Genomic DNA, 25882 nt, shown 5'->3' on the forward strand with positions numbered 1-25882 from the left:
CTTTTTTTTCCATTAAGATTCCATTGTTTTCTCTGCGGGATTACACTGAGTTTTTCTAGGTAAGTTGTTCTTGGTTGTAAGCCTATAGTTTTTGCCATCTGTAATATCATATTCCAAGCTTTCTGTTTCTTTAGGGGAGTGGGTACTAAATCATGTGTGATCCTGATTTTGGCTCCATGGTGTTTGAATTCTTTCTTGCTGACTGCTTACAGAATTTTTTCTTTGACCTGAAAGTTCTGGATTTTGGCAGTAATGTTCCTAGGAGTTTTCATTTTGGAATTTCTTTCAGGAGATGATTGGTGGATTCTTTCTATTTCTGCTTTGCAATCTGGTTCCAAGAGAACTGGGCAATTTTCTGTCATGATTTCTTGAAATATGGTATGTAGGCTCCTCTTGTGCAATGATTCTTAAATTTTCTTTCTTCATTCCTTCTTCCAGGTCAGTTTTGCTGTGAGATACCATACATTTTCTTCTATTATTTTACCAGTCTTTTGACTTTGTTTTAATATTTCTTGTTGTCTCACGTGCGGTCATTGTCTCCTCTTGGTACATTCTAATTTTCAGGGAGTTTGTTTCTTGAGCAAGGTTGTATACCTCTTGTGCCATACTGTTCATTCCCTTTCTGTTTCTTTCTTCTCTAGCTCTCATTTCTTCTCCATTTTTTTTTCCTCTAACATTCTCATTTCACTTATTAAAAAAAAATTAACTCTTAAAAAAAAATTCTTGCTTTATCTCTTCCAGGAATTCTAGCTGAATTTGTGGCTCAGCTGTGTTTCTCTCTGAGAGATGTGTTGGAGTAATTTTCTTCTTCTGGGTTTAAGTATTGGGTATCTATGTTACTGTAATTGCTTTTTGTAGTGAGATTTTATTTTTTTGGGTGGAGGGTTGTTTGCTTATTCTTCCAGCTTACTTCTTGACTTTGGATTTTATGTTAAGGCAATCTTTGCACATTTCTGAAAGGAATGTCTAGGTGGACCCTGTATCTATTAGGCTCTTGCTGCTGCTTTCTTGGGGTATTGATTGTGTTATTCCAAGAGCTTAGGGATAGTTTAGGCAAGTGCTTCCAAAGCATGAGGATCCAGGGAAAGTCTGATTAATAACCTCCTTGTTTGAGCTCTGTCAGTTTCTAGCCTGAGTTTGTGCCTAAGCAAAATACCTCTGTGCTTGCCCTTGCATGGAGTTCCAGTAGACTGTTCCTGAATGCAACTACTATATACCTACTAGAAAGCTTCACTGATTCAGAGCAACAGAACTTTAGGTATCCTTTCTTTTGTTCTAGGATTTCAGACCAGGCTGGAAGTTGGAACTGAGATCCTGCCCCACTTGTGGGGTCAGCATCCCACAGATGCTGCTTGCTTCTGAATTTGCTCCTTGCCCAGCACACAGTCCAGGACCCTGGGATTATTCCTCATCTTGGGTGAATGACCTGGGTGGAAGACCTCTCATCTTCAGTCCATCCTGGATCAGTGATCTGGAACTTGGTAGTAAATGACAGAGTTTCTTGGAGGCACCTATTCCTGTACCCTGCAGAAGATTAGGCCCCTCTATATTGGATCTGGTATCTCTTTTTGCCCTAGTGCTCAGCTTCTTCCTGTGCTGGAATGTTCTGTGTGGCCCCTCCTGGCTAGACCTTCTCTCCAATGTCCAGAGAATTCCCTGTTTCCATGTGTCAATCTGGGCTGGGAAAATGATTCCCTGTGATTTTTTCTTGGATTTCCTGCTCAGGACTCAATCTTTTGTGGAGAGAGGGGGTGTGGAGGAGAGCTCTGCTAGTCCCCTCTCTGCATCATTTCTTGCTTCTTACCAAATTTCTCTGAAATCTTCATATTCATTTTTCTTAAAGTACAATAGTATCCCATTACACGCATACACTACAGTTTGTTCAGCCTTTTTCCAGTGCGTAGCCATCTACTTTCCTTTCAGAGTCTTGCTGCTATTAAAGGTGTTTCCACAAATGTTTTTGTTATGTATGGGACCATTCCCTCTGTCTTTGATCTCTGTGGGGTTTGTGCCTAGTAGTGATACCATTGTGTCAAAGGATATGTGAAATTGAGTGACTTTTCTGGAATAATTCTGAATTGAATAGATGCTTAAGAAATATTGATTGATTGACTGTTTCCCAAAATGGTTGGAACAGTTTAGAGCTTCACCAGCAGTGCATTAGTGTGCCTGTCTCCTTGCAGTCCCTCTAATTTTGACCATTTGTTGCTTCTCATCTTTGCCAATCTGGGTGTGAGGTAAAACCTCAGTTGTTTTAATTTATGTTTCTCATATTAGTAGGGATCTGGACCGTTTTATCTCATGGGTTGAATTTTTTTTTAAACTGACTATTCCTGTTCTTTTGCTTATTTATCTAGTAGGGAATGGGTCTTGTTCTCACCTGTGAAGTGAGCAGCAGGACATCTCCATTGAGATGAAGATATCTGCTTTACCAGCAGCCCCAGTTCTTCATAAGAAGGAAGCCATATGGAAGAGTTGCCCATCACATAAAGGAACCTGTCTCCCCCAGGACTGACTAAGCTTCTTTTACAGATGCACGCCTGGCTTCTGGTTCCCCGTTTCTCATGCTAGTCGGCTCTGCAGTGTTCTCTTCTTTCCGGCATTGCTGTTTTTCTCTCAAAATCTGTCTTGGTTTGTTTTTGTGATGCTTGTATTTTGGTTCCCACTCCAGGCCTGTCCTGCGCTCTCAGCCTTAGCATTTCATGGCCACTTCCTCTGTCATTGCATCCCCATCCAGTATTAACCACCAACTTCCTGCCCTATCCCGGGCCTCAAGCCTGGTCTACTGACAAATAAGCCCTCATCTGTCACAGCAAGAGTAGAGCAGTTTTGACATTGTTATTTCCCCCCACCCCCTACCCCCATCCATACCATTCTCTGTACACTCCAGTCCATTTTGTGTACCCTTCCCACTTTGGCCCAGTGGATGGAGTGCTGGGTCTGGAGTCAGGAGGTCCTGAGTTTAAATCTGGCCTCAGACACTTGGCAGCTGTGTGACCCTGGGCAAGTCACTTCACTGCTATGTGCCTCAGTTTCCTCAGCTGTAAAATGGGTATAATAACAGCACCTACTTCACAGGATTGTTGTGAGGATCAAATGAGATATTTATAAAAAGTGTTTAGCACAGTAGCTGGCATAGAGTGTTGTTGTTCAGTTGTTCAGGCTTGCAGGCCCTTCTGGTCCATGGGGTTTTTTTGGGCAAAGATAGTCTAGCTGTTTACCATTTCCTTCTCCAGTGGACCACCTTTTGTCAGAACGCTTCACTATGACCTGTCCATCTTGGATAATCCTACATAGATCATAGTTTCATTGAGCTATGCAAGCCCCACTGCCACAAGGCAGTGATCCAGGAGAAGTGGCACATAGTAGGTGCTATATAAATGCTTATTCGCTTCCCTACCAGAATGGTTTTCCTCAAACTATTTTCATATCATTCATTTGCTTAAAAAGTTTCAATGGGTGCCTGTACCTTTTCCATCTAGTACCAACTACTCTGCCTAGTTTTTAAGTACTCTGTAATCAGACTATCTAACATGCTATTGAATACAAGCTTTCTAACCTTATGACCTACTTTTGTGCTGCTCCTCACTGCCTTTCCATCCTCAACAAGGTAGTATCCTTTCTTACTGCCTGTCCTGTGACTGTACCTTGCTCTCTCTCTCTGCCTTTTCTTTTGACACATCTCCTTGCCTGGAATACTCTCATTCCTAAATTCTACCCCTCCACCTCTTTCCCAGCTTTTGATGTCTGGCTCAAATCCCAAGTCCTCCATCAGTCTTCCCTGATTATTTTTACTTCCTCTCTCTCCAACCTCTTCCTTATGATTTCTATCACATAATTCACTTCAGTATCTCAAAAGAGATGTATGTGGGTGCTACCTTCACCCACAAAGACAACTCTTGTGCGTCACAGCTGATAGTTTCATCCTTGACATGACTAATCAGGTGATTTACTTCTCTAAACTTCCTTACTAGTCCTTACATGATAATCCATTACCTGGCCAATAGTCAGGACCTGCCAGCACTTGAGTTGTCCTGGGATGGGAAGAACCCAGGAACCATCTACCAACCATGAGGAGGCCGCACAATTTAGCACTTAATCATTTACTCTTTGATGTCTCTCATCATTTTGTAATTTTGTTTTTGCCTCTCCAACAAGGTCCTGAGCTCCTTCAGGTTAGGAATCATGCCTCTTACTTGCATATTCTTATGGAGCCTAGAACAATGCTGGGCAATGCATATATGCTGTTTAATGGGTAAGGTTATATAAGAAGAAGGCAACTGAATTGTGGAGTGCTCTGAAAGCCATTCTGATGAATTTGGACTTTATCCTAAAAGAAATCAGGAGCAATTGGTTTTAAGTAGGAGAGAGATGTGATGAATGTGTTTTTAAAAGTTCAGTCTGGGGGCAGCTAGATGGTCAGTGGATAGAGTACTGGCCCAGAAGTCAGCAGGACCTGAGTTCAAATCTGGCCTCAGACCAAACACTTGACACTTACTAGCTGTGTGACCCTGGGCAAGTCACTTAACCCCAGTTGCCAAAAAAACAAAAAATTCAGTCCAATAGAGGCAGTGATTCAGAGAGAAGAGGCCCTGGAGGCAAAGAGACCATTGTTAGGGGACTGCTGCTGTAATCCAGGCACAAGATGATACTTGTCCATCTAGACAAGGTGGGAGGCAACATGGTCCAATGAAAAGAACTCTGGTTCAAATCCTACCTCTGTCATTTATTACCTGTGTGACCTTACTCAAGTCACCCAACTTTCCTGGACCTGTTTTCTAATCTGTAAAATGGGATGGTTAGACTAGCTTTCTTCTGAGATCCCCACCAGCACCAGATGTATGATCCTGCCCTACAGGCTGGTAGCAGTGAGAATGGAAAGAGATGAAATGTGAAATCCATAGCCAGGGGCTGGTTTAGAAAAGTCACATTTCTCAGTTGAATAAGCAGCATTTTCAACTCTTTCCCCACAGTGAACTGCCTGATGCCAAATCTCGAGCCCTGGATAACATTGGCAGGGTCTTTGCAAGAGTTGGGAAATTCCAGCAAGCCATTGACACGTAAGTAAACAGGCACCCCCTGCCCTGGGCTCCCCACCCTCCTATAGTGCTCTGATGATGACAGGGACCAGACTGAGAGGAGGAACAGCAGCAGGACATACAGAACGCGGCTCATCCTGTTCTGTTCTATTGAAGGTAGCTAGGAGGCTCAGTAAATACAGGGCCGGGCCAGGAATTAGGAAGACCTGAATTCAAATCCTGCCTTAGACACAAACTAGCTTTGTAATCTAGGCAAGTCATATAACCTCTCAACCTGTTTCCACATCTATAAAATGGGGATGATACTAATAGCATTTACTTCCCAGAGTTATTATGAAGATCATATGTCTATAACATACATAGAGTGCTTTGCAAACTTTTAAGCTCTGTATAAATGTTAGCTAGCTGTTATTAGCTGTTATTATTATTCTCCAAAAACAGAAGTTTATTTCCAACTAGCTGTTAGCTCTAAACTAGTTGAATTTTCAGATACACTACAGAGTAACTGGGAAAAAAAAGGCACCAGCAAGGCACAACAGTCCCAGAAGGGCCTACCTATAAGAGCCCAATTCCCTAACAGCTGATGATTACCCAAAGGTTAATAAGTACCTATAATAGGATGGCCTCAGTTCAACATGCTGAATGCTAAGCTAGGTGCTCAGGAGGGATGGATATAGAATGGCGAATGCCATATAGCCTCTATCCTCAAGGAGTTAACAGTAGAAAATGGGGAAGGAGACATTCCCAAAGGGGAATGGTAAGGAAGCAATGGCCAGGAAATAACCACAGGGAGAATTGAGATATGCCTGATCATGGCAATGGTAAGGGAGGTATAAAAGTCACCTCTGCTTGGTAATTTTTTTTTTTAAGGCAACTGGAGTTAAATGACTTGCCCAGGTCACACAGCTAGTAAGTGTCAAGTGTTTGGTCTGAGGCCGGATTTGAACTCAGGTTCTCCTGACTTCAGGGCTGGTGCTCTATCCACTGTGCCACCTAGCTGCCCCTGTCACCTCTGCTTGGAAAGGTCACAAGGAAGACCACTGTTCTTCCCAAAATTCAACTAAAACAGTGATTTTCCAGGACAGATATGCCAAGCCAGAATTGACCCATAAACCATTGGCAAATTGACCAGAAGGATAAAATACAACTCAAATGCTGACAAGACAAGGGTCTAAGGTCAGTTATCTCAACACTGGTGATTTCCAAGCCCTCCACCAAAGTCCAGAGTGACTTTGTGACAAAAGCCCAACAACAGGAGCATAAAACTCTAGGCCTAGACCTGGGAACAGTCAAGTTCTTCTAAATGCCTGAGGACATGGGGGTCATCAGACTGAGAGGGGATGACTACAGAAGCCTACACTCTTGCCCATCTAATGTTCAGAATGGTGGTGGGAAAGTCAGTCAACAAGTATTTGTAGAATATATTCTGTGTGCTCAGGACAAGTTAAGGATATGAGGTACCTTGTAATTTATTTGTATTTATTATCATAATAATAAGAGCTGAATTGTATATAGTCCTATAAAGTTTGCCCAGCACTTTGCTATATGCATGACGCAGTCAGAAACTACCTAAGACGATATATCCTGATGTGGCAAATTATCAAAAGGAGGTCTTAGACCAGAATCTTTCTCCATTTCTTCTTTAGGAGAGACCAGGGTTCTAATTTCACCTTTAGGAGACTACCTCCACCCTGACCCTCTTCCCTTGTCTATGGTTGAGCTATGTTTTGCCCATAAGAAATAGAAATACCCAGTCACTTTGTGACCCTGAGTAAGCATTCCCTGAATATCAGTGTGTCTGTGAGGGTTTGGAAGTTTATTTGGTTGAACATAGAAAAAAGTTCAACTATTGAGCTGCTACAGAAAAGGGAGGAATATTCATTTGTATCCTCTTTCCCTAACCCTTGGAATATAGACCCTGCCAGTCTTGCCCACTTATCCCCTTTCTCCTCCTACCAGGTATGGCCTATTTTCTAGTTGCCTCTCTTGGTCCCATCCTTACAGAAGGATTTCTTTCCATATGGATTAAGGGAAACAATGGAGAAGGCAACTGTGACTCCCACAGGGTCCAACACCATCCCCTCTCCCCAATCAGACTGTCCACCTGCTTTTTTAAGTCATCCATTTTAGTCTAGCAGAAAAAAGAAGATCACATAGATATGGTTACATCTTTCTCTGCTTTTGAAAAGTTTATAAAATGTACCAATATGATTCTATTTCATATAGCTCAGGATTCCCTAGGTGGGATGTAATTGGTGACATTTTCACTACCCTACCCCTATCTCCTATCCCCTGGCTTTCCCTTCACAGTTATTTAGTATGTAGATAAGAAATAGTTAAGACTGACCAAATATAATGGGCATTAATGCTAATTAAGCAGAATCTGTGAATACTCTTTAAAGAACAGGAAAACTTTGGATTTCACTGGTCCCTTCTCTTGAATGGAAAGTCAGCAACCCCAGTGTGTGGGACAGAGACCACTTACTCAAAAATAAAAACAAAGACTTAGATACCTTGAAAGTAGAAAGGAATTTATTGCTTTCTCATGAGAAAGGGTACCCTCTTAGTCGCCATTGCAGGCCAGGAGAGTACGAGTTCCTTACAGAAGTAAAAGCTTATTTATGCCCTAATGCGAGCTCCTCCTCCCTAACCCCCTTCCCCTTATCCCATTGGCTGGGCTTTCAGGGGGTTCAGTCTATTCACAGAGACACAAGTTTGCCCAGAGACAAGAAAAGGCGGGAAGCTTTTCAAGGGCAAGCAGTTCAGGTTGGGGGCAGGACTATTCTTTCTGCTAAGTACTTAAAAACAGAGTCTGAGGGAGGAAGGGTTTTGAAAGCAACAATCAAGAACTATTAACAAGAATCTTTGACTCCCTGAGGAGGCTTCACTTCTGAGAGATCATCTCTTACACCAGTAACTCAGAGCCACTCCATGGGGTGCCTCTGACTGTGCCAGGGGCTGGGTACCAGAGGTAAATGGGGTTGAGGCTCTCAGAATGCTGGCTGAGGTTCTCCAGCTGCTTCCACATCCAGGCTCTCTGTCACTGGTCCCCTACTCAGATCTGGAGCCGAAATCAAAACTGAATGCCTGTATTGTTGTGAAGGTTCTCATCTCTTCATGTGCTTGCTCACTTCTTGCTTCTCTTCAGGAAATTTTCCCTCTTCCCTTGCTAGAGGATGAGGGAAGAATGGACAGGCTTTTTTTTTTTGTTTGGTTGGTTTTTTGGGGGTTTTAAAAAAATTTTATTAATTTATTTTGATTTATCAGTAATCACTTCCATATGCTTTTGAGTTTAAAAGTTTTCTCCCCGTTCTTCCCCACCACCCTCCCCAAGGTGGCGCACAGTCTGATATAGGCTGTACATTTACATTCCTGTTAAACATATTTTCACATTAGTGGTGTTGGAAGTAAAAAAAAAGTAGCAATTCAACTTTCGTAGTTCTTTCTTTGGATGTGGATAGTATTTTCCATCAGGAGGCCTCTGGAGATGTCTTAGATCCTTGTATTGCTTGGAAGGGGTAAGTTTATCAATATTAGTCATCGCACAAAGTAGCTGTTATTGTGTACAATGTCCTCTTGGTTCTGCTCACTTCACTCAGCATCAGACCATACAAGTCTTTCCAGGTTTTTCTGAAGTCTGCCTGTACATCATTTCTTATAGCACAATAGTATTCCATTACATTCATATACCACAACTTGCTCAGCCATTCCCCAATTGATGGGCATCCCCTCAATTTCCAATTCTTTGCCACCACAAAAAGAGCTGCTATGAATATCTTTGTACATGTGGGTGCTTTTCCCATTTGTATGATCTCTTTGGGATACAGACCTAGAAGTGCTATTGCTGGGTCAAAGGGTGTGCACATATTTATAGCCCTTTGGGCATAGTGTGGACAGTTTTTTTTTTCCGGTGGGCAGTAGCAGCCCTTCTGTTTCCAGAAACTCCCCCAGATGCTGAAGACCTGGCTTCTGAAGGCTAAAACTGGCTTCCAAATGCCCTGTTAAAATTAGTGTTGTTCTGTTCTAAGGGAGCTTTCTTTCTAGCAGCCTTTGAGTCAAAGATGCTCTCTTGGAGGGGAGGGGTCATATCTTTTTTTCATCCTGGCGCTTGAATGGAAAGTGTAAGCTTCTTAAAGGAAGGGATTGTTTTTTGATCTTACCTCCTCAAGGACTACCTGAGTGTCCCCAACATGGTCGGGGCTTAACAGATGCTTGTAGAATGAACTTAGGAATTAATGAATGGTGGACACTTAATGCTTCTTATTGAATTCTAATGACTTAGAGAATAATTACATTCCGTTAAAGCCTATTGTACTCTTTAAGTGCAGTAGGAATTCAGAGAAGGCCAGGATCAAATATTTTAAGTATAATTTTTTTAACATCTTTTGTCCAGTTCACAGATTAGATCATAGGATCCTAGATTTAGACCTGGAAGGGACCTTAGAGGCCATCAAATCAAACCTCATGTTACAGGTGAGGAAACTGAGTCTGAGAGAGACAAAGTGACTTGCCCAGGGTCACACAGCTATCAAATAGCAGGGATGGGACATAAATGAAGACTGAGATTTGAACAGGTCTCTAACTCCAAGTCCAGGGTACCTTCCCTCTGCTCTAGGAACTTCCCTCTTATACTAACTACAGAGAAAGAAGGAAAGACCCAACTCCTTTCCCTGAGGTCACTCAGCCATTAGGGTCCTACAGGAGAAAAGACAATCATTCACCTTCAAGTAAAGATGGCAGCAAGAATGCTTCCAACCCCTAGAGGGCACTGAGCTCACAAAAGAGAGTCTGTTAGCAAGGAATAAAGGAGCTAGGGGCCAGGTATTCAGATGAGGAAGATGCTAAAGTAAACATGTAATGTGTGGAAAAATTGTTCTTATTTTTTTCAATGAATAAGCATTTTCTCTTCATCCCACCTCACCCTCAAATGGGGGAACAAAAAAACAAGCCTTTGTAACAAATATACAGAATCAAGTGAAACAAATTCCCTCATTGGCTTTGTCCAAACTATAGATAGTTCTCATTCAGTACCTTGACTCTGTCCCCTCTCCGGCAGGAGGTGGGCAGCATGCTTTATCATGAGTCTTCTGGAATCACAGCTGGTCATTGTATTGCTCAGAATTCTCAAGTCTTTCAAAGCTGTTGGTTTTTCTAGTGTTATATAAACTGTTCTCCTGGTTCTGTCATCTTCCCAGGTTGCTCCAAAACCATCGCCTTTGTCATTTTTTATAGCCTAGTAGTATTAAGTGACCATATATTCAGTCAACCAATATGGACCAGGGTGTGGGAGCAAAGCACAGGTGGTTTGAGGTCTGAAAAATTCAACAAATTCAATTGTTTAACATATATTGATTAAGCATTAAACATTTATTAGGCATCCTAAAACCTGAGAGGCATAGTATGAGACCTTGGGGGAAACAAAGGCAAGAATGAAATGGTCCCTGCCCAGAAGTTTACATTGTGTATGGGAGGAGGATAGGGAAAAACACAAATAAATTAATATAATACATGATAGAATGGTAGTGGTGGTGTAGGGGATGGGGGTGGGCAGGAGGAAATATCAGACAAGGAGCTCTAAGAAAATTTGAGGTGGGAGAGAATACTAGTGAGTGGGATATCAGGGCAAGCCTTATGAAAGAGAGAGCCTTGGATTTGAGCTATGCCTGGAGGTAAGGATTCTGAAAGTCAGAGATGAGGCCCGACTGTATTCCATGCATAGGGAGAAGTGAATGCCAGGAGGCAGGAGATGGGATATCAAGTTGGGGACAGCATGTATCTGCCACCAGGACTGGTGGGCAGTCACCAGTGCCTCTCAATATGAAACCTTTGAGAGCCATGGGGACTTTCATGTGTATGTGCCTGAAAAGACAGAGCTCCTTCCCTTCATCTTGGGGGTTGGGGTGGGGTGGAGCATATCAGTCAGCTGTCTTCTGAAAGCTGATGGCAGCTATGTGGCCCAGTGAAAGACCTAAGTTCAAATATAACCTCAAACCCTTATTAGCTGTGTGACCCTGGGTAAGTAAATTAACTTTTGTCTTCCTCAGTCTCCTCAGCTATAAAATAGTGACAGTATTAGCACCTTCCTAGGGTTGTTGTGAGGATCAAGTGAAATACTAATCATAAAGTGCTTTATACAGTGCCTGGCACATAGTAGATGCTATGTAAATGCTATCCATCTATTTCTCCATCTATCTATCTATCCATCTATCTATCATCATCATCATATTATCCACTGTCTCTTTCTTTATTATTATTCTATTACAAAGATATCACCAAGGCTTCCATAACTCTGGGCTAGTTAACTTGTATCCAGTTCTTTTCTAGCCAGGTTTCCCTGCCTCTCTCATCACACAAAAGTCTCCCTCCCTCCTTCCCTAACCTTTGTGTCAGCCAATTGTCCCCTATCCTAGTCAAATTGGAGTTTCCTGGTTTTGAGCTTGGATGGGACATACCCCTCTCTCAGGTGGTTCTTCCCATTGAGTCCTCTTAGGGCTGAGAAGAACATTTGGGATGCTTTCCATTTGCTTGTCCATCTCTCTACACATTCCCACCTCCCCAACCAAGGCTAGACCAGATCAACAATTTGCCCTGAGGCTTAGAGCTATATGAAAAAACCCTTTGGAAACATGGGACAGGGATGGGACCAAGCTAGTGACTGCTCTGCCACAATGGCAAAGACTCCTGTCTCATAGATGTGGAGCTAGAGTGCCTTAGACATCATCTAATCCCAAACACTCCTTTTTGGATGTGAGGAAACTGACACCCAGAGATGCTAAGTCTTCATTTTATTTGAGGTCACGCAATAGTACGTACAAGGCCTGGATTTAAACCCAAAATTTCATAATTGGAAGGGACCTTACAGACCATCCAGTCCCACTGTCTGAACAAGACTCCCCCCTATAACATACCACACAAGTCATGTCTACTTGTGAGGATGTTTTTCCTTATTTCACACCTAAGTCTGGCTCCCTCTGACTTCACCCATTGCTCCTAGCTCCACCTTTTGGGGCCATTCGTAACAAAAACAATTCCCTTCTAAATTTTGTGTTCATTGTGATAATAGTTTACTCCCTTTCCATGTGATCATCCTTGCGGGGAAACTGAGGTAGAATGGAGATGAAGGTCATGGGAGTTGGCTTTTGATGAACTAAGAGGCCAGGAGACTTGAATGTGAATATTGAAGTCACCAAAGAAGAGGAGGGCAAAGGTTGGGATAAAGAAGAAGAATATTAGTCAGGTACAGAAATTTTTGAAAAAGGAAGCAAAGTGATCTGTAGGCTAGAATACAAGATGTAGCATCCTGGTTGTCCTCTGAACACTCTCCAGCTTATCACCAGGACACAAGGCAGACTTTCAGTAGATTACAGTGAAGTCATTGCTGAAGTAACTGTTCTGCTACGTAGGAAATGCAAGCTCAGAAGCAGGATATCTATGAGTAATTTGGAGCCAAGTTCCACCCACATGTGTGGTATGCCCCTTCTTCAGCTGTTCCCCAGCCCCTGAAGCCAGTGGCCCTTTGCACCAGGCTCTGGCTCCTGGGGCCACCTGTGCATGAAGGCACAAAGCCCACCATTTGCAGGTCCAGGGGAAGAGGGGATTGGTGCCTGGTTGTCTGAGACAAACCAAGGCTCCTCATCACTGTGGTATTATCTTGTGTAGGGGTTCGTTCTGACTAAAGGTCTTAAGTCAAAATTCCACATATGGTAATATCAAAGGGAAAAAAAATTACTACTGTACTCAGTGTTTTTGAGCTCAAGTCTGCCAGAAATGATTGAACTAAATCAATTCTAGCTGAGAGAGAGATCCAAACCACCATAGTCCCCCAAGTCCTCTGACATGACTTCCTGAAGACAATTCAGGGTAATATTTATAGGAATACCAAACAATATGTATACAGTTTGGGTTAATATTCAAGAATAGTTGAGCAACAATCCTATTCCTTTCATTTCCCTCTCGAGTAAACAAAGGGTATTGAATCCTCAGTGGAGAAAGGTAGGCCATATCTCCAGCAATTGCTTCAAGAGGATGATTAAAGAGACTGCTTGAAAAAAAAAAAAGAGACTGCTTGCTCATAGATGGGTCAAGAACCCACTCTCTTCTGGGGTGGAGAAGAAAATGATGTAAACAAGATAAGAGTTACTCTTTGTTGAAAGGTTGCTATCCAACCATAATCTATTTCCCTTAAGAAAAGCCTTTTTGTCCTCAAGCTATCACCCACCTTTAACAAGGTATTTTCCCCACAAATCTGGAAAAGGCTTTAGAGAGAAATATTGTTAATATCTTCAGTTTTGCTAAAAAAGGAGGTTTTGTAATATGCTTTCACAGTTGCTTTGCTCCATTGGCCCCTAAGCCAAGGACATACACCAGATGTCTAAGCCCGGGGGGGCAGCTAGGTGGTACAATGGATAGAGAACCGGCCCTGAAGTTAGGAGGACCTGAGTTCAAATCCAGCCTCAGACCAAACACTTGACACTTACTAGCTGTGTGACCCGGAGCGAGTCACTTAACCCCAATTGCCTAAAAACAAAAAACAAACAAACAAATGTCTACGCCTGTGGTTCCTCTTCAAGCAGGATTACTGTGGAGATATCTCATCATCGGTACAGTAAAACCAGCTTGTCTCATGACAGTTTAAACCCAGCTGGAATTCTCTATTAGTAGTGGGACAATCCAATTCTTGATGAGTTATGCTTCATAATAATGGAAAGAGCCAATACTGAAGGATCAGAAAGCAGTGTCTCTTGCATGCTTGGCTGCTTCAAGTCAGTTATCTCTGTTGTAATTCTTCTGACTGCTCTTGCTTCAAATCTCAAAGGTCAGAAGAATCTGCTTTCATAGTCTATATTCTCCCTAAAAGCCAAGATCAAGGCAGCTTTTGGCCCCTGCTCCATAGGAGGTTTCTGGCCTTCCTGAGCCTGGCTGTTTGACAGGTATGCTTACCACCTGATGCTGTCCTTGGAATGGGTCATACCCGGTGTACCTGTGATGGGTACTTAGTGGCAGAAGCAAAAGCCCTTCTGGGCTCCTCTGCTGCTTTCCTGGGTGAAGGAAAAAATGATCAGAATGCCCATCGCCTTTTTCTACTGCTTCCTTTAATCCCCAGAGGACATACACAGCACAACATTTCCGAGAAGCCAGTTTCTTTTTGAGAACCTACAAGTAAACAGACTAAAAGAGACAAGAAATGGAAAAAAGCCAGTGCAAAGTAGGAGATAGGAGGGTGGAAGTTTCATCATTTTTGTTCATGGCAGACAGGAAACACTAGTTAGTAGAGCAGCAAGCTCTTGCTCTCATCTTTCTTTCTCACTTGTTCAGTGGCACTGGCAGTGGTGGCTATGACATTGAGTAATGGGTCTCTTCTCCCTTCTCCCTTCCCATGTTCCATTATGCCTCGTGTTCCTCTGGGCACCTTCCTGCTCCCTCCTTTTAGGATGAAAGAAAGGAACATGTTGTCAATTCATCAAGTATTTATTAAGCATCTACTATGTGCTTAGTACTTAGTACTACATTGTACTAAGTGTTGGAGATTCAAGGAGCTCACATATAATGGGGAAACAACATGCAAATCGTTGAGTAGAAGATGGACTGAAATAGGGGGAAACTTGAGAAAGGAAGACCAAGCAGAAAGCTATAGCACTAATCCAGGTGCAAAGTGATGAGGGCTTGTACCAGGGTAGTAGCAATGTCGGGGAAAGAAGGTGTAGTTTTGGCAACAGATTGAATTTGGCAGGGGGCAGAGGTTTAAGAGAGAGTGAAGAACTGAGGATGACACCTAAGTTGTGAGTCTGGGTGATTGGGGTGGTGGTACCCGTACCCTGGACAGTAACAGGGAAGTTAGGAAGAGGGGAAGGTTCAGAGGGAAAGGTAGTAAGTTTGGGTTTAGACATGTTGAATTTAAAATGTTTACAGGACATCTAGTTCAAGACAGGAGAGAGCTTAGGGCTGGATAAGTAGATTTAAGTATTGTCTACGTAGAGACCATTAAAATTGGCAGTTCAGTCACTGGTAACTTTGGAGAAAGCAGTTTCAATTGATTGATGAGGTTAGAAGGTAGATTTCAGAGACCTGAGAAGATCAGCAAAAGGAAAGGAAGTAGAGGCACTGATTACACATGGCCTTTTCAAGGAATTGATCACCATTGGGTGCCAATAGATGAGGGGAAGGTTTTTTGAGGATGGGAAAGACATGGGCCTAATTGTAAGCAGTAAGAAAGCAGGCAGTAGACAGGGAGATACTGGAGATTAGTGAGAGAGTGAGGATACTAGAGGGTACAATCTGCTTGAGAACATGGGGTGGAATGGGATCACTTGTACATCTAGAGAGGCTTGCCTTGGTAAGGAAAAGGGCCATCTCTTCATTTGGGACAAACATGGAGAAACAGTAATAGAAGGCGCCTGACTGATGTGAGGTAGCCAGGAGGGGAGAAGCTCTCAAGGCTCTCCAAAGAGAGGGATAGGGTAGGATGAGCCACAGGAGGCTTGAGAAGACATGAAGAGGTTTGGAAAAGCTGAAGTGGCAGTAGGTCAGGATAGGAGAGGTCGCTTACCATGGTTTCATATTCTCTTGATCATTATTTGGTGTGGTGTGAATTCCAACCAGTGTCTCTTATAAGGGCCTGATTTCTAAAATATGTAGAGAATTAAGTTAAATTTATAAGAAGACAAGTCATTCTCCAATTGATAAATGGTCAGAGGTTATGAACAGGAAGTTCTCAGATGAAGAAATTAAAGCCATCTATAGTCATATGAAAAAAATGCTCTAAATCACTATTGATTAGAGAAATGCAAATCAAAACAGCTCGGAGGTACCACATCACACCTATCAGACTGGCCAACATGACAAAACAGGAAAATGATAAATGCTGGAGAGGATGTGGGAAAATTGGAACACTGATGCATTATTGGTAGAGTTGTGAAATGATCCAACCATTCTGGAGAAAAATTGAGAACTATGCCCCAAAGGGCTATAAAAATGTGTATACCCTTCGACCCAGCAATAGCACTTCTAGGGCTGTATCCCAAAGAGATCATCCCTTTATCTTTAAAGAAGATTTTTGTCCAAGGTCCACCTCTCAACAGATTTTCTGTGAGTTTCAGAAGTCATTCTCCTGCTTCGTTTTTTGGTCCATAGAGGAGATGACTCTCCAGTGGTTGGAATTAAGTTTTTGTCATGTAAGTTATCTACAATTGCTCAAGTGCTTTCACAGGGTTCTTCAATTTGTCACAAGTCAATGACTATTGCAGTGATTTAGCAGTCTTTAGGAATAACCTTAAATCAGGCTAACTCTGTAGTCCTTTGGCTCCTTACACCAATCTGAGTGGTCTCATCAGCCCTGACTTTGTTCTGGATTACCTTTCTATCTCCTAGGTTCAGCCCTAAAATCTAGAGGCTCTTGGTGGTGGTGGTGGTGTTCAGTCGTGTCAGCCTCTTCCTGACCTCATTTGGAGTTTTCTTGGCAAAGATAGTAGATGGTTTGCTGTTTCTTTTTCCAGCTTATTTTATAGATGAAGAAACTGAGGCAAATAGGGTAAGTTGCCCAGGGTCACACAGCTAGGAAGTGTCTGAGGTCAGATTTGAATTTAGGTCTTCCTGACTCCAGGCCCAGTGGCTCTATCTACTTCACCACCTAGCTATACTTCTTATGTGTTTCTAATTTTTAAAACCACAATACTTTTCAACTAACTTCTGGTCAGTACAATGTTCTGTGATATGCAGAACTCAAAAAGCCCACCATAACAAAGTAAAGGGGGTGTTCAGTGTTATAACCCAATACAAGAAACAAAGTTCTGAAGTTAGTGGCAGTTAGTGTAAGTATGCAAATTAACATCAACACAGTAGCAACATTCCATTTGTATTCCAATAGGAACTAGATCACAACTAGTGTTTCAGTATAAACCATTAAGTAACATTCTTTCACGTGCAAATGCAGCATTGGAGTGAAGACTGCTGCTGGGCTGGAGGCATCTACCCAGAAAGACTAACAGGTCAAATTCAAAACAAAACTAAGAGCAAAACAGAAAGGTCAAAAATAGAAGCAGGATTAAAATAAAAATCAAGCTGAAAACTTCAATGAGAGAAGAAGGAAAGGAAAAAAAAGAAATACATTAAAGGAAATAAAAGTATACCTCAAAAGGAAACAAAAATATGTGTCAAAATTGTAAAATCCAACAAGCAGCAAATCAAAATTATTAAATTCAACAGATAACAGATTTTTCTAGTAAAAGTGAGCTAAATTATTTTTTTAAATTCAATTTTATTTTTCAGTTTAATTCTCTCCCTCCTCCCTCCTCTTCCCCTACCTTGTTTGAAAAAGCAAGAAGAATAAAACCTGTTATAAATAAGTATAATGAAGCAAAACAAATTTCTTCATTATTTCCCAAAAAAAAGAACAGTGCTTTAGTCTGCACTCTTAGTCTGTCACCTCTCCATCTGGATGGAGGTGAATAGCATGTTTCATCATTAGTCCTCTGGAACTGTGGTTGATCAATGTTAATCAGAGTTCCTAAGCCTTTCAAAGTTAGTTGTCTTTGCAGTGTTGCTATTGTGTAAATTGTGTAAATTATTCTCCTGGTTCTGCTCACTTTATTTTTATTTTTAGGCAATTGGGGTTAAGTGACTCGCCCAGGGTCACGCAGCTAGTAAGTGTCAAGTGTTTGGTCTGAGGTTGGATTTGAACTAAGGTCCTCCTGAATCCGGGGCCGGTGCTGCCCCTTCTGCTCACTTCACTTTGCATCAGTTCATACAAGTCTTCCCAGAGTTCTCTGAAACCATCCCCTTCATTATTTATTCTGGCATATTCTGTCATATTCATAACTTGTTTAGCCATTTCCCAATTGACGGGTATCCCCTCAGTTTCAATTCTTTGTCATCACAAAAAGAGCTGCAATAAATATTTTTGTACATATGTTGAGGTGTAGCAAATACAAAGTTTATTATAGATGAACCATACAGGCCAGACTCTTTTTTTTGGGGGGGGGGCCTAGGCAATCGGGGTTAAGTGACTTGCCCAAGGTCACACAGCTAGTTAAGTGTCAAGTGTCTGAGGCTGGATTTGAACTCAGGTCCTCCTGACTCCAGGGCTAGTGCTCTATCCACTGTGCCACCTAGCTGCCCCCACAGGCCAGACTCTTAAGGAATCTGAATATTAGTGTCGCTTGTAAGGATCAGTGGGCATGAGGAAATCTCAGTGTTTGAATAGGGGCCAGGATGGATCTTATATACAGCCAAGTAATTTGGGGTGACTGGAGGAGGGGCTGGTAGGAGGATGGGAAGCTGGGGTGACTAGGGGAAGAGTGTAGGGAGAATCCCAATGGGTGTGTCTGGGAGGTAGAATGAGGTCATCCAGGAATAGGCAATAGAGGGCTAGGCTTTGTTAAGGTAACAAAGAACTGAAAGATAGGGAAGGAAGAGATTGAATGGGGTCTGGATAAGATCAAGGATGGGAAATATACTAGGCTTCATTAGGATATCAAAGGGAGATAGGGCCTAGGCTAAGGCCAGTTGATAGGAATAAGAATAAGAGATAAGGAAAGGGGGGCAGCTAGGTGGCACAGTGGATAGAGCACTAGGAGGACCTGAGTTCAAATCCGGCCTCAGATACATAACACTCACTAACTGTGTGACCCTGGGCAAGTCACTTAACCCCATTGCCTAGCAGGAAAAAAAAAAAAGAGAGATAAGGAAAGGCCAGTTGAGTGAATTATAGCCTCAGGTGACTTCTTGAGACTTAAAGTTTAAGGGTTTTCTGGGGCCTGTAGACAAATGGGACCCAAATTCTTTTTGGGGTGAGGGGCAAAGGTCTCAGCTTGAGCCCATACCCCATCACATGTAGATCCTTTTCCTCTTTTTAAAAAAAAAATCTTTTTGAGGTATCCACCATATACACAGTTTAATAGCTCTGGGGGCATAGTTCCAAAGTGCTTTACTGAATTGTTGGACTAGTTTATGGCTCCACCACAATCCGTTAACGTGCCTGTTTTCCAACAGCCCCAACAACATTTATCGTTTTCCCTTTTTGTCAACTTTGTCAATCTGATGGCTCTGAGATTGTACCTCAGAGCTATTTTAATTTGTATTTCTCTAATTGGTGATTTAGAGCAACTTTTCATCTGGCTATTGATTGCTTCGATTTCTTCTTCTGAAAGCTGCCTATTCACACTATTTAACAATTTATCAATTAGGGAATGGCACTGAGCTAAATTCAATTCTAAACTACAGTCATCAAAGGAAAAATGAGGAAAAAACAGGAACGCCATAAAAGATTAATTTTTTTTAAAATCAAAATTTTAATTTTTATAGTCCAAGTATTCTAATTATTTAGAGCAGTAATGCTGGAAAATTCTACTTTAAAAAAGCAGGTAGAAAGAATTAAAACTGTATTTAAACACCAAAAGCAGAAAGAAAAAAATGGTTGTTTTAAATCCCAATATGAACCTCCACAGATAACATGTCGCATGGGGTTGGTGGTGCTTGGCTGAAGAAGAAACGATCTGTTCCCTCTATATGGCTCCCACTGTCCTTGGTTATCTACTCCTACCTTCAGGTGTGCCTTTTTGTCTAGTCATAGCCCTTAGCTCCCTGTGCTGGGGTGAGGGTACTTTAAATCTGTGTGGGAAGAACAAAGGGACATTAGAGGTACCCAAGGCCACTGACTCTGGGGGACGGGAATCCTCCTCCTTACTTGCTAAGCCTCTTGCCCCCTAACATCACAGTTTAGCTCCATAGTGCCTAGGAGAATCCGCGAAGTCCAGAGTGGTTTTATTTCCTTTTTCCAGTATTTTGGGAGTTTTCATGCTACTAATCAATCAAATCTCTTTGATTCTTGCCAAAACCCCAGCCAGACATCGGCAGTTTGGAAAGGTTTCCTTTTCTCTGTATGTATTTCAGAACCGAACCGTAGCTTGTCACTGTGCTGCTTCCTTTTAATTCCCCAGAATGACATGCCTTCCCCTTCCTCTGCCCCCCAAATACAGAATGTTATCTTAGAGAAAGCAGATTTTTTTTTCTTGAGTACGCTTGGCCAACACAGAGCAAACAAACTGTTCAAAAGAAATAAGGAAGATGAAAGTGCATTGCTTAAGAGCCAGGCAGCACAATGGGAGACCGAAATAAGAGTTTCCATGGGGTGTTGACCCACAGGGAGCAGCTGTAGTCTCTTGCTTTCTCTCCATCTTCTCTCTTCTGCACGATTTGTGGTTATGGAAGCGGTTGCAGCAGTGGTGGGCGGCTGAGGGCTTTGAGATGTCTAGCTGTCCTCTCACATCTCCTAAAATTTCAGCTTCTCCTTCAAGGATGAAGGGAGAGCTCCAACTTTTCAGGTACAGATACAGGGTTCCCAAGGCTCCCAGGGCTCACATAGGACACCTGTTAGGGACTTTCTGTTTGCCTGAAGACACTGTTCTCCAGTGCCTAGCTCAAGTAGCTTTATATGCATGTACTAGAACCCCAGATTCTGACTCTTCTGGGCTATCTGCTAAGGTTTCCTGAGGTATCCAATATACAACTAAAATGCTCTAGTCTCCTTGAGGAGAGTCAGGAAGACATCTAGGCATCTAGATTCTTGCCAAAGCTAATACTGAAATAACTTGTTCTCAAAATCCTGACCTTGGTCATAATAAATCTTGGCAGAGAAGCAATAAACCAAGAGATGCCTCCCCCTTGCCACCCACTCTGGAGGTACCAACTGCTTTCTCATACTTTGTGTTGGATCAATCAGAAAACAGTTTTATATCCTGTTACATCTCTGCCATGTCTGCCCTCTGAGGAATCAAATTTGTATCCTGTACCATGCCATGATACTCTTTTGGCAGATTCCGCATGCCAGGAGGGTGGTAGCCACTACCGTGGAAGAACTGTTCCCAGGCTATAACATAATGGGCTTCTTTTGATTTGTTAAAAAAGAAAAAAAAATGATGTGAGCTCTCATTACCTCATGCCTGATCTATTGCAGTGGCCCGCTGGCTGACCTCCCTGCCTCAAGTTTCTCCCCACTCCAGTCCATCCTCCACTCAGCTGTCAAAGTGATCTTCCTAAAGCACAGACCTGACCATGTCACCCCCTACTCAAGAAACTCCAGTGACTCTCTCTTGCCTTCAGGGTAAAATATAAAATCCTCTGCTTGGCATTCAAAGCCCTCCACTGGCTGCCCCACTTCCCTGGCCTACACATTTCCAGTCTTTTTATGTTTTACTCATCCCTACATACTTTGTGATCCAGTGACAGTGGCCTCCTTGCTGTTCCTCATATGAGATACTCCATCTCCCGACTCTGGGAATTTTTTCTGGCTGCTCTTTATGCCTGGAATGCTCTGCTTCCTCATCCCTACCTCCTTCAAGTCCCAGATAAAATCCCACCTTCTACAAAAGCCTTTCCCAAACCCCCATAATGCTAGTACCTTCTCTCTGTGGATTAGCTCCAATATATCCTGAAAATATCTTGGTTTTTGCATATAGTTGTTTGCATGTTTCCTCCCTCATTAGGTGGGGAGCTCCTTAGAGTAGGGACTGTCTTCTGTTTTTCTTTGTATCCCCAGCCCTTAGTATAGTGCTTGGTACACAGTAGGTGCTTAATAAATACTTGCTGATTGACTAACAGTTGACTAAGTCCATGGAGGCCTACTTTAATTTCTTTTATTTTTTTCCCCACTTAATAGTATTTTATTTTTTTTCCCCAATTATATGGAAAGATAGATTTCAACATTCATTTTTGTAAGATTTTGAGTTCCAAAATTTTCTCCCTCCTTCCCTTCCCCCTCCACAAGACAGCAAGCAATCTGATATAGGTTAGACATATACAAGCATGTTAAATATATTTCCACATTAGTCATGTTGTGAATGAAGAATAAGAACAAAAGGGAAAAAACCATGGGAAAGAAAAAACAAAAACAAAAACAAGTGAAAATAGTATGCTTCAATCTGCATTCAGACTCTATAGTTCTTTCTCTGGATGTGGATAGCATTTTCCATCACACCTACTTGCATTTCTTATCCCAGCAATCCCAAAATGGTGCCAGAGGGTTAGAGCCAGGTTGCTCCTTTCTGTCCTTCTGCTTCTAGTTCCCACCCATTTGCCCATGATTAAGAACATTCAGAAACTTAGTGATGATGACATACTTCTTCACAAATTTCTGACAGTAGCCAGCAAATTCTAGAGAAGTCTTTATCTCTATAAACTTTTTCAGATATGGATGGTCAAGTGACTTGGGTTTTTAAGTTGGGATCAGTACTTGTTCTGTGCTAAGACACTGCATGACCCACCTACTTAACTATGAGATACTTTATATTTTCTTCTACTTTTCCAGCCTATTGACTTTTTTTTTGGTGAGGCAATTGGGGTTAAGTGACTTGCCCAGAACAGCTAAGTGTCTGGGGCTGGATTTGAACTCAGGTCCTCCTGACTCCAAGGCCAGAGCTTTGACTTTGTTTTAATATTTCTTATTGCCTTAAGAAGTCATTGGCTTCTATTTGGTCCATTATAATCTTCAGGTAGTTTGTTGCTTGGGCAAGGTTTTGTTCCTCTTGTGCCAAACTGTTAATTCCTTTTCAATGCCTTCTTCCCTGACTCTCATTTCTTTTCCAATTTTTTCCTCATATGCTCTCATTCTATTTATAAAAACATTTTAAAATCTCTTTTAAACTCTTACCTCGTCTGTTTTAAGAGTTCTAGTTGAGTTCGTGGACATTATGGACCTTATGGATTCTCCTAGGCACTATTGAGCTAAACAGTGGCGTTAGGGGAAAAGAGGCTTAGCAAGTGAGGAGGAGTTACTCCCCCCAGAGTCAGGTGCCTTTTTCTCTGATGCTTTGCTTGTAGAAGTTTTTGAGTCATTTTCTCCTGTGTTTGTGGCTTGAGCATCCCTGTCACCATAATTGCTTTTTATGGTTGGATTTTTTGTTTGTTTGTTTCATTTTGTTTGCTCATTCTCCCAACCTGCTTTCTGACTTTGGACTTGATGTTAGGCCTGGGCTCTGCCACACTTGTGAAGGAAAAATTGGGGCTGGTCCTGTTGTTGCTTTCTTGGGGTTTTGAGTGTCCGGGATTTTAAAGACAGATTGATACGGAAGTAGAGCCAACTTTTGAATGGTTAGTAAAATCCATACTCCTCTCATTTGAGCTGGGATTGGACTAGCTCATTTGGGTTATTACACTCTTCCTGAACCACCCATCTCATGTTACTCCTTGTCACGTTAATCCCTCCTGGTCATGCAGACCATGTTCAGAAATGGTGGCTATCTCCACCCTCGAGGTGTATTAGTTAATATTCAATAATTAAGCAAGTGCCTGGTCCTTGACCCTGACATGTTGCAACCAGTCTAGCCTCTAGGGCTCTATCTCAAGGAAGAAGTGGTTTTTCATAATGTTTGGGGCACTTTCTGATTGGTTGAGGGAGTATCCTCAAGGTCTTGGAAGTCCTCCTCAGAATTCCTGTGTTCTGCTGTGCAAGCCTAACTGCTAAATCTTTCCCACATTGTTTCATTTTTTATATTGGCAATTTGGTTTTCTTCAAGTTTTTTTTTTATCACAGTAGCTAATGGTTTACATATTTAATCGGGTATTTTTTTCTCTTAGAAAACCAGTTCCCACTTTTATTTATCCTTTCAATTTTTGTTGTTTTCAATTTTATCTCTTTTTTTATTTTAAGAATGTCTATTTTTGTGATTTGTTGGAGTTTTTAAAAAATTTGTTGCTTTTCTAATAATTTTAGTTGCATGCCCAATTACTTGAGTTGTTATTTCTCCAGTTTTGCTGATGAAAGTGTTTAGAGATATAAATTTTCCCTTAAGGACTGCTTTGGTTGCATCCTGAAACTTTCGGTATGTTGACCCATTGTTGCCATTTTCCTTAATGAAAGTCTCTTTTCCCAGTGAGAGGGAGCTTCAGTAGGTTTCCAGATAATTGAAATCCTGTATAGATACCATATCATTCCTCCATGTTACACTTGTGACCTGTTTCCAAACTTCCGTCTCTTCTTTTTGTCCAGTAGTATAATTTAATGGCAAGATTGTTTTTGTTTTTGCCTCAGTTGATCTCCATTGATCCAAATCCTTTCCATCATGCTTTCCCCATCTGGCTACTGCATTGCCTCAAGTAATCCTATCTTCTTAACAAACAATCTTGTTCTGCCCTTGTACTCCTACCCCTTTTACCCATCTTGCTGCTTTTGAATAAGACTCTTCCAGAGCCATCATTATGGGTTCCATTCCCCCAAATTTCAATGATACTTATAGATCAATTTTTTAAAAAAAATTTAGCTTAAGATCATTTGTTCACCTTGTTCAGTATTTATACTTTGTGCATTTTTGTATTGGCATTCTAGGCTGTGAGTTTTATTGTGGGTGCCTTTCTTCGATTTTAGTTCCAGTGTTCAGGTGATTTTCTAGATGTTTAGATTGCTATTCTTCTTACTATATTGTATCTATCCTGTATGGTAAGATCACAAGATCATAGATTTAAAGATAGAAGGGACTTTTGAGATCATTTAGTCCAATTAGTTCATTTTACATTTGTGAAAGCTGAAACCCAGCAAGGTTAAGTGACTTGCCCAAGATTATACAGGTTAGTGGGAAGAACCAGGATTTGAACCCAGGTTCTTTGACTACAAATCCAGCACTCTTTATATTAGACTAGGGAGACAGCTAGTTTGGGGACTAAGTAAAAGGTTGCATTGGCATCTAAAAAAGAATGAGCTCCTTTCAGATTTCAGTGGATCATTTGTACCTTATAAAGCATCTGAGAAGCTCCTTTGCTTATGAGAAGGCCAGAAAAGCTTCCAAGCAGTTCATAAGGATAGAGAGCTTGCCTCCAGTGCAACATTTGCTTGGACCCACTGGAGAGATGAAGACTTGGGAAATGTTCTGGATGGACCCCATAGGTTAGGGTGAAGTTTCTCACTGAGCCAACTCGGCTCTCAGTGGAAGAAAAAGGAAAGACTAATCCTAATAGGGCACTAGCTTACTGGGATGACCCTAATTCTTTCACTTGCATGGGAGATGACAGACCTCAGCAATTTCTGTCAGTGCTAGGATAAAGGTTCCTTCTCTTTCTGAAAGAGTACAGTAGTGCCTCAGCTGAGGGCTGCAGTGGGACCATGAGCTGACACAAGAGAGGCCATGAGGTTTGTAGAACTGGAAGAGCAGGGGTGACTGCAAGGAGTAAGTAAAGAGGCTGAGACCCTAGGATGAAGAACATCAGGAGCGACAGATGCTGAGGAAAACTCCCCAGACTAGAAACTTCAAAGTGCTAATCCTGTATTTTCTTTACCCTTTCGTAGAAAACTAAAGCCCTTCCTTTAAGACGTAAGAAAAGTCTTTTTACCTTTCTTTGTTTTAAATGTTTACTGCATCTTAATGAGTTTTAACCACAAGTCTGGGTGTATTTATTGGAAATAAATATTGAAAGAAGACAATTGAGAAGGGTGCATTCTCAAAGGACAGAGAGACAGAGAGAGAGAGAGAGAGAGAGAGAGAGAGAAGAGAGAGAGAGAAGAGAGCGCTAATACAGTTTAACCAGAGCTCTCTCTCTGGTTAGGGGCACAGAACTGAGAGACAGACAGAGACAGAGACAGAGAAAGAGAGGCAGAGAGGGGCAGCTAGGTAGCGCAGTGGATAGAGCACTGGCCCTGGATTCAGGAAGACCTGAGTTCAGATTCAGCCTCAGACACTCACTAGCTGTGTGACCTTGGGCAAGTCACTTAACCCCATTGCCTAGCCAAAAAAATAAAAATAAAAAATAAAAGAGAGAGAGAGAGATGAAGGGAGGGAGAGACAGAGAGAGAGAGAGAGGGAAAATTACACATTCTTTATACAGCTCCTTAGAGCAGAGGAAGAGTGTTCGCACTGGGAAAC

At 41.9% G+C, this 25882-nt stretch overlaps 1 protein-coding gene across 1 annotated transcript in view; it reads left to right on the forward strand.

The window, feature by feature from the left end:
* The window catches only part of ODAD4 (outer dynein arm docking complex subunit 4), a 52241-nt gene that overhangs the window by 11791 nt on the left and 14568 nt on the right, over positions 1–25882 (forward strand). Inside the window, exon 8 of the mRNA XM_020972645.2 lies at positions 4974–5060. Within this exon, the coding sequence (XP_020828304.1) occupies positions 4974–5060 (87 nt within the window). The remainder of the gene's footprint in view (positions 1–4973; positions 5061–25882) is intronic.

This window comes from Phascolarctos cinereus, unplaced genomic scaffold, assembly GCF_003287225.1.
Source record: "Phascolarctos cinereus isolate Bilbo 61053 unplaced genomic scaffold, phaCin_HiC Scaffold_5;HRSCAF=322, whole genome shotgun sequence".
Classification (NCBI taxonomy): Eukaryota; Metazoa; Chordata; class Mammalia; order Diprotodontia; family Phascolarctidae; genus Phascolarctos; species Phascolarctos cinereus.